Here is a 14,673-nt window from a genome sequence, read left to right as displayed (position 1 = left end):
TTCTCTATCCGCAGGAAGCGATCCGTGAACTTAGCCCGGTCACCGCCGAAAACGAAGATATAACCAGCCAGATGTGGATCTGAAATCGGGAGAACTTATCCAGGTACCCGAGCCGTTGGTGAACTTAGACAGGTCACTCCAAAAACACGAAATAAAGACAGAATTTGCAGCTTTAAATTCTTTTACTCACATAATAATATATGAACTCTCAAAAATGATTATAATAAAGATCAACCTGAATTAAAAACTCAAAAAAAAAACTTTGTTATATCTCTCTCAGTGTCGATTTGTACAAATTTCTGTAACACCCTGGCCTCCGTGAGCTCATCCCAGCAACCGGAGGGAATTGTGTCGTTACAGTGGCGCCCGATCAGGGACCTGAGAGAGTACAACCGGTCAAGAAGATTAGTTTGAAAGTTCGTTTGTTGATCTAAAAATGCCATTTTAGGTGTTTCCTGGGCCTATAGCCTTCGCCGACAGGACCTTTTATCCTATCTGGAAGAATTCGGATGTCCTATTTCCGGAATGGTAGACGAACTACGACGACGTTTTGCTCCCTTACTCTCAGAGGAGCACGATAAAAAACGTCGGGAGCGGCTTATGGAGTTACAAGGACGACATGAAAAACCCTCCACCAGCCAAGAAACTAAATTGTTCACTCCTGTGAAGACCACCGGTGTTTCACTGACCGTACCTACTCTCTCCACTAATGGGGGGATGTGGATCGAGTTGAATCAGTTGCAAATACTAGTGCACCGAATCAGGCAGGATTAGATACCCTTGCTGGCGGTACAGCCAGGGATTCCCGAGCACTAGCAGATCAGGTACGGAAATGGAATGTCACATGGACCCCTCTAGTTCATTGAGCGACTGGAAGAGTTGGCTTCATGTACCAGGTGGATATGGATGAGCTCCCGAGAATGATGCCTGAGGTATTACGAGATAATGCCCTAATCTGGTTTCGTACCAACAATAAACACTGACGGACCTGGAAACCCATTCAAAAAGATTTTCTCCGCCTATTCTTGCTTTCACGATATTTCGAGAAGTTGGAAATTCACATTAGTAAAAGCAAGCAGAGGCCACGGGAAACATTCAAATCCTACACACTGCGTATGCAGAATCTGATGCGGCCTACAACATATAACGAAAACAAGAAACTGAAACGTATAATCCGAAATGCCCTACCGGAATACCTGTGGTATATCCGTCGTCGCGATTTTCTTACATTGAAAGGACTTTTGGAAATGGAGGAGGACTTAGAAAGTTTACCTTCAGGAGCGGCCCCGTACGGGAACAGCACATACTGTTGGATCCTGTAGAACAACTGAATATCATCGACGCAAAGAACTTTTGTCGGCGATGTGGGCAACTTGGACATTTCGCAGTTCAGTGCAAGAAATCACAGATTCTGTTTTGCTGGGATTGTGGTCGTAGGGGTTTACGAACGATAGCATGCTACAGGTCTAGGCCGGGAAATTACCACAATCGACCAGAATCGAGAGGAAGCGGGCCCGGGGAAATACATCACCCTCAATTAAACACATCACTACATGTCGAAGCAACAATAATCCTGGCCGGGAAACAAACAGCTGCCATCATCGACACCGGTGCCACCAGAAATTTTATCAGTTCAAGACTGAGACATACAAACCGACAAAAATCGACAACCCTTTCCTATGCCGTTAATGTCACTTTAGCTGACGGATCCCAGCGCCATATTCAAGAGATAGTCGATATTGACACAATCTTCGGTACGCGACAGCTGAAATTACGTTTCCTAGTGATGCCAGATACAAAGGAAGAATAAATTTTAGGGCTGGACTTCTTGTCCAAAATCAAATCCCGAATCACATGCGCCGGTCTCACGTGCTCGTTTGGCGATACACCAGAAACCCACCATCCTACAACATTGGCCACTTCGCCCGCTGAGGAGAATTCAATCGCCACGGACTCGGGACATCCGGAATCAAAGACGATAACAGTCCGAATTTAACGATGCACGATTCCGTACAAGGCCCCGCACTAAAGCGTTTTATAAGCAACAGTGGCACAATTTGGAATCCATTAGACCATGTTCAGTACGACTCCGTGCTCTTGTTGCAGGTGCACCCATAGCAAACGGACCGGTTAAACGGAGGCAAAGAGAGCTTCAACCTCAGGTAAAGGTCGCAACCCTCCTAAGAGGTCTTCAGCCAACCCACCTGCGAAGAAATCGGGATCTTCCTGCGCGAAGAAAGCTAGGACAAGCATGCCAAAACCCTCATCGATAGTGCTGGAAACTATCGATTTGTCCTCCGATGATGATGTCCCAGCTACACCACCTCGTAGGGCTCGTGACTGCCCAAACACCCCTCTCCCGTGGTGTCACCAATGTCAGTTGGGGACGACATAGTTAGTCTCTACCAAACGCCAGGGGGCGGCACGTTTTTTGGTATGGATCTACGCCCCACACCAACACGAAACATACCACTATATACCACGCCTCGATATGCTCCGGATTCCGACTCGGACGTTGAACAAAACCAACTCCGAGTTAATCATCGGTTGGAACAGTTAAGGAGTCCGAAAGCACCTGTAGTAATATTATATTAATAATATTTCTTTTATAAATGACTTTTTTTAAATTAATAATAATAATTCCCAATTTAATTTGCTGTCCTCGTTGAATTTTTCCCGCCTGATCAATTGGCCCCCATTGTTGTTATATGTTTTGTAACAAACTGTTAACCACAGAAATGGAGGACCCGAGCCGTTGGTGTACTTAGCCAGGTCACTCCAAAAACACGGAAAAAGGCCAGATTTGGTACCTTTAAATACTTGTACGCACCTAATAATACACGAATTCTCAAAGACGATTCTAATAAAGACCAAAATGAATTAAAAACTCAACAAAAACTGTGTTATATCTCTCTCAGTGTCAATTTGTACAAATTTCTGTGACCATTTCATACAACCCTTATATCACTTTTAGCTCACATTTTGAACATACTCCATACATAATATGTCCCTCATGTCATGTTAAATAATAGCTTCATTGCATTTAATGACTATCCTATCTGATAATAATTCTCATTTACTTCGTGTGACTACAAAAATATATATTTTCCTATATCAACCGAGAGTGGTCGATCAATAGCCGACAGAGAACGAACGAAAGACGTGTGGCTCGTCCGCAGTCTCGTTACTAGTTAGCCACGATTCGATCCTGCTCTTAGTGAGCTCTCAGCGTTTAGCACGCTCCCAGCTTTTAACAAGCTTCCAGGCCTCAGTGATCTCTCAGCGCTTAGCACGCTCCGATTAGCGCAAGGCATGCCACAAACACGAAAACTTCTGAAGCGCCAGCTACTCGATTTCCTCGACCCGACGCCCACCCGATTACCAGATCCGACCGTAATTCTAGTAGTGAAGATCCGACCCAATTCACACATCCGACTACTGCCGAATCGACAGCCATCGAAGGGTGCAGAGCCGAACCTTACGTCAACCACCCCCCTAAGCCAAACGCATCCGAATACCGACGAATAGACGGTGGTAGCCCGATAACCATCGGAACGACATCCGGTTATCATCAACACATCTACAAGAGCACCATTCCCAATCCTGATCCCTCACATATAATTCGTATTTTAGACACCAGATAAATATTGATATTATAAGCACTCGTGTTTCACTTAAGGTTGGTGGGTCCTTAGGCGGGCCCTGGCAGCGACTAAGCTTATCTCAGCCTTAGTTAAAACCACTCGTTATAAATGGCGCCCGCGCAGGGGCTTAACGAAAAGCGGAAAAACCAAACCAATCGCCAGCGAAGATTCGTCCAGTTCCGCGAACTATAGTGAGGACAACTTAGACACAGGTGATTTTTTGAGCTCAGAGTCGCTAAGCTGGATATATTTGCTTAAACGAGAGCAGTTAATTCAACAAAGTGAAAAGGCTGGTCTTGAAACCGAAGGATATACAGTGGGGTTCCTTCGGAAACCGCTCAGCAAGCAAATTAGGAAAAAGGGTACTAGAGAATCGGCAGAACACTTATTACGCGAACTAAAAAAGAGATGAAATCATCTGTACCCGAATATCCATCCGAAACTTCTATAACGATCCCCACGACAACACCAATGTCTGACGCCGAGATAATGAAAATTATACATCGGTCGTCACTTAAATTTTCCGATGACCACGATCTTCTCGACTTCCTCGAGCGATTCGAGAAACTGGCCGATTGCCATAGTATCCCCATACAGTCGTTTGCTCCCGTCGCTGCTGACCACCTTGGAGGGAAATGCTTTGAAGTGGTATCGAGTGAAGCGGGACGACATCAAAAGCTGGATTGATTTCCGCGCCGATGCTGAAAAGTTCTTACTAGCCAAACGTCATTTAAGCCAAATAGAAAACGCATTTTATAATCGTCGGCAGCAGAACAAAGAAAGGGTCAAAGATTACATTTTAACCACCCTCACAGACGCCATTCATCGTTGAAAGTGATAAATCATCTTCATCGCATCTAAGAAGGCCTTAGACCAGAAAACATACATTACGTGCGCCGACACGACTTCAAACATTGGACAAATAAATGAGCCTAACGGATGATTATGAGTTGATTCACACGTCCAATATGCTGACGGCCGTAGATGTCCCCTATTCACTGCTGGAGCTGTAAACGCCCAGGTCACATACGACGACAGTGACGAGAATCGGCAGTCCTGTTCTGCTCACGTTGTGGCACAGGCAACATTTTCGTTCGATTTTAGAGGTTCGGACTCCCTATAGAAGGAATCGTGGTAAACGCTCTAATTGATACTGGGGCTTCTATCAGTTATATTGACGAAACTATGCGAGAAAAGCTGCATTCGAAAGGGATATTACCCAGCAGAACCACAAGAACAGTCCAGATGGCCGACCAAAGGGTGATAAACTGCGAATTTGGTGTTTGTTTGAATGTGTTATACATGGGAAGAATAACCAGACTCTCCGTTACCGTATTCCCGTAGTCCCTGGTCGAACGAAATTGTAAATTGAGCTTGGACGGAGATATCATCACGAACCAGGACCGAGCCTGGTGTCGCCTATGCTCACGTGATAACGCATCGTGATTTTATTACGGACGACCAGCAGGCTGACTTAAATGCTATGATTTTACGACATACGGAGAGATTCTCGCAGACTAAAGGACTAATCGTGTGCTTGGCAAACACGATTAATCTCAAGCACGATAAAACGATCAAACAGCGGTACATGCCCAGAAATCCCGCCATGATGGCAGTGATAAATGCGGAAGTTGATAACCTTTGCACAGCCCTTACAGCGCCCCGATTGTTCTGGCACGGAAGAGGATTGGATAGGAGGATGGCGTATGTGCGTTGATTATCGGCAATTAAACAAAGCCAGTGAACCGGATGCATAACCTTTGCCCCAGGTAAATTCCATATTAGATCAACTAAGGGAGGTAAGATTCATTTCAACTCTGGATTTGAAGAATAGGTATTGGCAGATCCGACTGGATACAGCTTCGAGGAACTGCACATCATTCACTGTATCCGGACGGGGACTATTTCAGTGGAAAGTCATGTTTTTGGCCTACATTCGGCTCCGGCAACTTTCAAGCGGACGCTCGACCAGATAATTTTCCCAGATCTCCACCCCCTAGTATTCGTATATCTAGAAGTCATTATTGTACTCGGACGAAGCTTCCCCAAGCGTTTAAACATACTAGAGATCGTTTTTTCTAGATTACTGAAAGCCGGGATGCTAATTAACGTCCAATAGTGCGATTTTGTCCGAAAATCAATCAAATATTTAGGTCACATCGTAACGCCTGAAGGCCTTCGCACCGATCTAGATAAAGTTGAGGCGGTACAAAAACTACCACCTCCTACTAATCTGAAGGAGGCTTGGTGTTATAGACGATTTGTACCAAATTCCGCGAGGGTCACAAATCCACTCAATAAGCTCCAAAAGAAATCTGCCAAATAGGAATGGGGCCTAGCGCAAGCTGAGGCATTTGAGAACTTAAAGCGTATCCTGACCGAAGCACCAGTATAGGGGTGCTCCGATTTTACACATAATTTTTTTCCTGCAAGCAAACGCCAGCTTGGATGGATTGGAAGTTGTTCTTTTCAAACGCTAATCGGAATACAATTTCGTAATCGCGAAAGCTAGTCGCTGCCTCATCGATCTTGAAAAAAAAAAGAATACTGGACAATTTAGCATGAATGCCTAGCAATCCTCTCGGGCATTAGGAAGCTGAGACCGTATGTAGAGGGTTTAGATTTACCGTGATAATTCACCCCACCGGTCGTCTAGCACAATGGGCATTGGAACTCCAGCAGTACGACTTCGAAATCGAGTACAGGAAGGGGTTTAAACGTCGTAACCGATACACTGCCCGAGCTCCTCTACCGGCAACCGAAGAATGTTTCGCACTCTCCACCATGCCTATGGATACGCAAATGATGAAAAAGGTAACTCTAGAAGGGCATAAACATCCCGACTTCTCAGTGGTAGAAGGGCATTGTACAAATACATCCCACGCCAGAGTGCGTTTGATCCTCGTTCCGAATGGAAACGGTGCGTCCCAGCAACGATGAAAGAGAAGGTACTTCAGGACCATCACAACTCTTTACAAGCCGGCCACTTCGGGGTGTTAAAAACGTTGAAACGAATTCAAGAAAACTTTAACTGGCCTGGTATGTCTAGAGAAAAACGATACTACAGAGACTACGATGAGTGGAACTGGTTCCAACAAGGAGGGCTACAGCTCAGAACGTCGTCAAGGCGCTCAAGGAACGGGTTATCTGTCGGTTTGGATGCCCGGAAACGTTCTTAACAGACAATGGAGTACAGTTTTGCAGCCTCCTAGTACAAAAATTTCTCAAGGACCTCCACATTGAGTATTGGGACGACTGCCTATTACCCCCTCCACGAGAACTCCACCGAACAATCCAATCGGGTCGTGAAAACTATGATTGCACAGAATACTGGCAACGACCATTGCAATTGGGATCAACACTTACCAGAGATTGCTTTCGCGATCAATACAGACGTTAGCGAGTCAAATAAGTACTCGAGCGCCGAAATAATATTCGGACATAATCTGACTGCCGCGAACGCTTGTTTAAAATCGATAACACGAGAAGAAATGCCTCGTATAAAGAACTGTGGCGGGATGTTGAAGAGAGTGATAAGAAAGCCAGTCGAAAGCAACAACATTACTACAACCTTCGGCGTAGAAAGTGGTCCAGGCAATCGGTGATAAGGTTTGGGTAAAAGAAAGGCAATTATCATCAGCGGCAGAAAAATGTAATGCCAAATTAGCGCAAAAATTCGCGGGCCCAATACAAAAAATACGCGGGCCCAGCACAATACACCAAACTCAACACTTTTTAAAGCTCAGAGATAAATCTACCACCACATTCTCTCAATACCACATTCCAAACAATAGAGAAATATAGGCAGATTAACAGCCTCGCCATTTTCAAGAAGAGGAGAAAACAATGACACAAAAACACACCACACTAATACCGCACCAACAATCAATATCAGTCACGAAAAAAACTCAACGATAGCATAGGGAGCAGAGAATGAAAGCAATGAACATAGTCGCGAATAACCTACACCACCAAACATCTGTGTGGGAGAGCAGATAGAAAAGAGAGCAGGTAAAAAAGGAGAGAGCGATAAAAAGAGAGCAAGTAAAAATGCAATTACACCAGGCACGATTAGGTGAAGATTGTTTACAAGTACAAGACTCGATTATGTAGGACTTGCGTGACAAAGATAGAAAATATGAGCCACTATTCTCTCAGTGAGAAAAAGGGCACGTGGTTTTGTCACCATTGTCATTCCCTCGACCCCTACACCTTACACCCTCGAACTCATATTCTGCCCCCGAACCTCTCTCCACGGTTATTCATGATCATGAGGAGTACTTACTCAACATGTTAAGACCATAAACTACCTTTTAAATCGTATGAAGTGTACAGGAGTTAGATTTAGTTCTTTATCGCCATCATTAGCGACAAAATGGAAAGGAAAGCCACAAGACCTCGTCGCGTGATCACTCCATCTCAAGTACCTAGGCCCTTTGTTTCACCGCTGGAAGCAAGGCCAAGGATCGTCTCCAATGAATTGTTGGCTCCGAGACTGGTGCGATTCCAGCCTTCACCACTGGCCCTGTACGTCGTGTGCAGTTTTTGGACAAAACTCCGCCCTCTACACCAACCTGCCTGTCCAAGACGAACCCCACCGGGTTTCGGCCTTCCAATGCTTCCAACTGCTCAATTACTTTGCGGTGAACCACAAGCACCCTTCCCAGCCAACATCCCGCTTCAACGGCAGTAACAACCACCCCACAGATCGGTCGGCAAGAGATTTTAAACCACGGAGAGAGCAACTCACCGATAGTACTCGGCCAAGTAGTCCTGGATGGTGCGGATTGTCAAGCCTAGGGGCATTGTCGTCAGTCGATTTTTCATTATCCCTACCGGCCGACAGTAAAAGTGACCTTTCTAATATCGGGGCGGGCCCGATTGCTCAACTGACGACTCAACACGACAAACCACCGGCCCAGCAACATAACTCATCGTGAGATACTTCCTTTTTTTTATTTCAGGCTGTAGGACAGCCTTAATATGCGACAAATTTCTAAACTATAGAACAGCATAAATAAAAAACTATAGTTTTAGAATATGTAACTAACCTGTAGAACATCAATTAATTAGGTTTATTTCCAAAAAATAAATATGAAAGATTTAAATTATTTCCAAAAAATAAATATGGAAAAAAGGTATGAATTATAGAAAAAAGGAAAATATACAAGTAATAAATATAAAAAAGTAATAATAAGGATGTAAAAAAACTGCAGTTATTTGCACGAGCTTTCCATTTGGTAAGTTAAATGCACCTGTGATAGGTGGTGCGGGTGTGGGAATCCTTCTTGTGTCCAAAGCGAGGAGGGAGGTGTAACGTGACCGTTTCATACAACCCTTATATTACTTTTAGGTCACATTTTGAATATACCCCATACATAATATGTTCCACTTGTCATGTTTAATGTTAGCTTCATTGCATTTAATGACTATCCTGATAATAATGATAATAATTCTCATTTACTTCGTGTGACTACAAAAATATATATTTTCCTATATCAACCGACAGTGGTCGATCAATAGCCGACAGAGAACGAACAGACGTGTGGCTCGTCCGCAGTCTCGTTACTAGTTAGCCACGATTCGATCCAGCTCTTAGTGAGCTCTCAGCGTTTAGCACGCTCCCAGCTTCTTAACAAGTTCCCAGCTTCTAACAAGTATCAATCTCTTAGCGAGCTCCCAGCGCTTAGTACGCTTCCAGATCTTAGCCAGCTCCCACTAACCGATCACTTTCCTCACTGCAAAGTGGAATTATGCAGAGCACAGTAAACAACCCGACGTCTGTCGAACCAACAGCTACCCGATTACCCCGATTCGACAGTCGCCCGATTACACCGAGTCGACCATAATCCGATCAGCGCAAGGCAAGCCACATACACGAAAACTTCCGAACGGATAACTACTCGATTTCCTCGGCCCGACGGCTACCCGATTACCAGATCGGACCGTAATTCGAGTAGTAAAGAGACGATTGCAACAGGGCCAAGTCACGGTTATCATCAAAACATCTACAAGAGCACCATACCCAATCCTGATTCCTCACATATTATTCGTACTGTAGACACCAGAGAATTATAAATATTGAGATTATAAGCACTCGTGTTTCACTTAAGGTTGGTGGCTCCTTAGGCCGACCCTGGCAGCGACTGAGCTTATCTCAGCCTTAGTTAAAACCACTCGTTATAACCTTGGCCTCCGTAAGCTCATCCCAGGAACTGGAGGGAACTTGTGTCGTTACAATTTGTTCAATATGGTACAACTTCAACAGATTACATATGATACAACATCTTTATAAACTACTTTATTTGCTGAAGTGACCATAATATAATTTAAAATTAAAAAGAAACAAGGCAAATTGCTGAATCGTATAACAGGCAATAAAAAACCCAACATGTATATTTAAAGAACATATAAGTAACCCAGGCATTGTTCCGTAATTACGAGGTAGGGCAGATTGAATAAATTTAAAAATCAAAACCCTGAAACTACAGTTTTTTTAATTTCAAATTCACTACAGGTTTAACTTTAAGCGAAAAATTAATAGAACACCCGAATTCTTCAATATACTATTTACATTGAGACATTGAATTTAAATTTGTCAAAATGAATTTGAAAATTGTCAATTTTATCTTGTTTCTTTTTCACAACAGTACACACAGAGATAAAAACTGAATACATGTTTCAGATTACAATACAAATTTTTTTTTTTTAAGTTTTATAAAAGGAAAAAATTGTGAAAAAAGTGTTGTATGTTATGCCCCACCTTATAAATTAATGTGATGATGCTAATTATTGGCAGGTGCTTGTCATAGGGTAGAAGACTTGCATGGCTATATTTTAAAACAATTTTATTTTATATTTTAAAATTAAAAATATTAAAAAAACAAAACTTAACTTACCTGCATAACATAATTTGGATCTTCCCACATAATTTGCAAGTGACAATACGCCAAAAGTTTTCTGTATATAAAACGGAAAGTATAAAAGGCGAAATAAAGTGTTAGATCTTGTAGATAAAATTTTTTATTTATACTTAGCCTACATTACCAATACTTTTTACACAACTTCAACTTAAATCGTTGCAACTCATAGTTGATTTACTATTTGCCAATATTTTCCAAAATTTGTTGCAATTTAATTAATTACTATATGCTTTCGCGCTGCTGTTTATTCCCATGCACTCTTTTCATTGATTTCTGATGTGCTCAATTTGCACTCTTCAAATATCAACTGCCGCTGCATTAAAGCATGCAGTGAAATCACTACCCCAGATCGCATGACTTGCAATTTTTTGCCGGCGTATATAAATAAAATAATTTTGTTGCAAAATGTTCAGTTTTTCTTTGGTTCCTCTTCTATTGACCGTACGATCTTGTCACTTTTTTTTTTGTCATAGGATTCTTTTAAATAACTCCTGGGGAGAATATACCATATAAAAACCAAGGGAACTGATGAGGATTGGTGGCTCTCTCCGAAACCTTGGAATTCTCTGCCTTACCCTCTGGCAAACATTAAAATCATTCTCCACTAATAAACAAATGTTATTTTTAAAAAACAACAATAATGGCATTAAGCCTGCAAAAGGCGAAATAAATAATAAATACTGTGGTACCCCAACAAACAAGCCAACACTAATCTAAAATTATTTTAGTAACACTATAACACCCCAACGATAGACAGATTAGTGTGATATATATTATTAGTGTGATATATATATCATATCATTACAATTGATATTCCGTCCGGCCCAATACATTGGATGACTTAGTTTTTCGGATGATATTCCCAACATCGACCATAGTAAACTATGGTGGTTCCTCATCGGCTGTAGAGGTGGTCAGTGCACTTCTTCGGATGAGTTACAGTTACATCGTTAAAATTTACTGAATTCCTATTATTCTTTTCTCCACGCTTCGATAGTGACTTAATCGTAACCCACAGTTTTCTTATAACGGTTTCAATGTTGCATTACTTCAGATTGTCCCAGTAGCAAATGTAGGCGTGGAACACGCGGAACGTGCCCTTAATTTTTACTTTCGACTCAAATCTTGAGAACAAGGTTAACTGACAAACTGTCTCGCCTTTAAGCGTCAACGTGCCAACAGGCACCGAACTACACATTTTGCATCAACCCGAACCATAACCGTGGGCAGCAGGATTATTTTCCTTTGCCGAATTAGGGATGTGTGCGATCGCTTCAAGTTATGTGCAGTAGAAGGCGTAGAACTGGATGTATGGGTTCGGGCTGCTTTTGACGTTGATGGTTGTGGTGAAATGGAGCGAGATTGAGAACTTGACTTAGCCTCGGACACGCGCCTAGGTAGGAATTGGTCTCGCGGTGGATCTTTTGGCAGTGATGACATCCGACAAGCTTAGTAATAGGACGAGTAATGACACCTATCTGAGTTACAATATCTGCGACCCGGACTCTACCGAGGCGCCAGGAATTTTGCGTAAGATTGTCATCATAAAGTGCGACCAGTATGTTTTCTTAAATGTTTGTCATTTATAACGCGCAGCTCTCGGAGACATTCAGGAGTTAAGGCGGCAAAGTCTGTTGGCTCAGAGGAAAAAGGAGATAGCGGACGAAAATTTAAATAGGCTTCAATTCCGGACAAAAGCGTTAAAAATTCTTCGAACGTAAACTTGAATAAGCCTGTAAACTTTTTGAGACTCTTAACCCCGACTTTCCGGAGCTCTTCCGTATGAGGAGCCCCAGGCAAAATAAAGTGGCAACTAAGGTTTTGCGCGGAATAATTGGAAGTGACAGCGCAACAAGAAGCTTGAATAAACTCTTTTGACAGGGCTTTGGACGCTCCCACAAACATTGAGCCATAATCGGAATGAAGATGAGCAAGGCATCATCGTCTAGTGACGAATCTATGAAATGTTGTTAGATGAAATAGATGAAATATCTTAGTGTACACATGTAGGTATCCCTTCGTTATACGGCATATATGTCCACAATATGTTTTAATGTCGAAGGGAGTAGAAAAATCTAGCCAGTGCGATAAAAAGCGCAAGAAATCTTTTCAGGAGGAAGAGCCGTCATTATCTGTTTCTGACAGTGATTTTTATAAAGGATACAAAGCTTGTTTTTATGAATAGAGGCTTTAATGAGGTCCTTGATTTTAGGAATCCCATTCTGGGATCTTATTACTCGAAGAACGAACTACGAAGGAGTAGCAAAAACTAGCACAGTGCAATAAAAAGCGCGAGAAATATTTGTACGTACAGGAGGAAGAGCAGTCATTATCTGTTTCTGACAGTGCTTTTATAAAGGATACAAAGCGTGCATTAATTAATAGAGGCTTTAATGGGGTTCTTGATTTTAGGAATCCCATTCTGGGATCTTATTACTCGAAGAACTAATTGATCATCACTGTATAAGTTCGATACGTTCCACCACAACTTTCCAATGCTCGATCAATCACGGATGCTGATTGGCGCACAGGCATCTCCTCTACAACTCCCCTGGCGGAGACCGTAGTGAGCGGATCGTCGCTGGGCATTGGTTGTTGTCGGTAGGCTCACCTTGCTCTCATTGGAAGTAGTTGTAGTTGTAATTGTAGACAGACATGGGACCCTCAGCGGTCACTCAGAACCATTGCGTTCACTTGTCTTTTGTCTTTGAAACAAAACCCAACACGGCCACTGTCGCCAACACCATATTGAAAAGAGGTAAGTTTGTTGTTCGAAAAGAAAGAAACACTAATAAAGCATGGAATCATATTTAGAATTTTACTAATTATTCTTGTGTTTTATTTCTTGTATATTTTGTTTCTTTTACACACTACACGCGCGAATCACCCGCACCTCGCCAAACCTCTCACCTACACACATCGCATACCCCATCTCACACCATAATAACTCTGGGGAGTTATCGTTGTTGTTACTGCCGCTGTCGAAGCCATTCTCCCCACTCCCCTGAGTTGAACATTGGTCGCATCGAGCCGGATTGAAGCCATCACTTTGTCGCTGCTCCCTCCTTTGCATGAAGAAATCATCGGATTCTCTATCATCAACATACAAAAGACTAAAAACCAGGTACGTAAATTCAGATCTCTGTTTGAAGTGAGCTACCCGCGTTTGTTAGTGCGTATATTAATTGGTTTTAATCGAAAAAACATAAAATTGGTCGAGCTTCAATCACCCTACGCGTGTGTCATTGTTATTCGAATACAGTCCACTCTCGTCGCATTAAATTGCATTTGTGGTACTGATCAACCTACGTTGCGTTGATCATACATTTGCCTTTCGCTTAAAAACAAGTCAGTTGGTCGACTTATAATAACACTTCTTTTGTTAATAAAGAGCATTCCCCTACAACAAGTAGTCTGTTGTTATGAAAATAGTTAGCTTTCGTTGTACTGATCATCCGTCGTCGCGTTGATCATACAAAAATATTTGGTGCTCTTGTCATTACCGATCTGTTCGTTTGTTTCCATTTCTAACTCTCATTTCAAATGTTGAACCCTTTGTGAGAATAGAAAGTGCCCCCTCGTTGTTGCTCTACTCCCTCGCCTTAGTTGAAGAAAAATTTGCATCACCACAGCATACATGCACATTCTTTTATATTTGGTCGTTTGGTTTATTTGTTGTTCAATTTCTCACCAACCAAACGTTCGCTGTTGTTATCCCCCTTCACGTTTCCAAGGTGAATTGTTTGTTTCTAATTAGCAATAACAAAACACTTGGAAAAAACAGTGCATCCATCTGTCGCTTGGTTACTTTGTCGTCGTCACTAACGCGCATTTATTGTTGTTGCAATTATTCTTCGTTTGTTTCTCTCAATTCTCACTTGAGAATTTGCATTGCCAAAAATTGCAACAAAAATACTTCATCATTCCACGCGCCCTTTTTAGCGTCGGTTTGATATACTGTAAAAGTGACAACAAATTGTTTTGATCTCCAACTCTCACTGTTGGATCGTTTGTGGCGTCGCTCGTTGTGTGGGTGCGTAGCTGCTTACGCATAGTCATTTCTCTGCCGACGTCGCTTGGGTTTTATTCCTCTTTGTGCGATATCC

The 14,673-nt window shown here is 42.5% G+C and overlaps 1 protein-coding gene across 1 annotated transcript in view; it reads right to left on the bottom strand.

Annotated features, from left to right (window-relative positions):
• The window catches only part of LOC131803642 (ankyrin repeat domain-containing protein 6), a 328,879-nt gene that overhangs the window by 216,632 nt on the left and 97,574 nt on the right, over positions 1-14,673 (bottom strand). The window contains exon 2 of the mRNA XM_059125071.1: positions 10,544-10,604. Coding sequence (XP_058981054.1) covers positions 10,544-10,573 — 30 coding nt within the window. The 5' untranslated portion in view covers positions 10,574-10,604. The remainder of the gene's footprint in view (positions 1-10,543; positions 10,605-14,673) is intronic.

The sequence above is a fragment of the Musca domestica genome, unplaced genomic scaffold, assembly GCF_030504385.1.
Source record: "Musca domestica strain aabys unplaced genomic scaffold, Musca_domestica.polishedcontigs.V.1.1 31, whole genome shotgun sequence".
NCBI classification, from domain to species: Eukaryota; Metazoa; Arthropoda; class Insecta; order Diptera; family Muscidae; genus Musca; species Musca domestica.
This window is presented reverse-complemented; position numbering and strand designations above follow the sequence as displayed.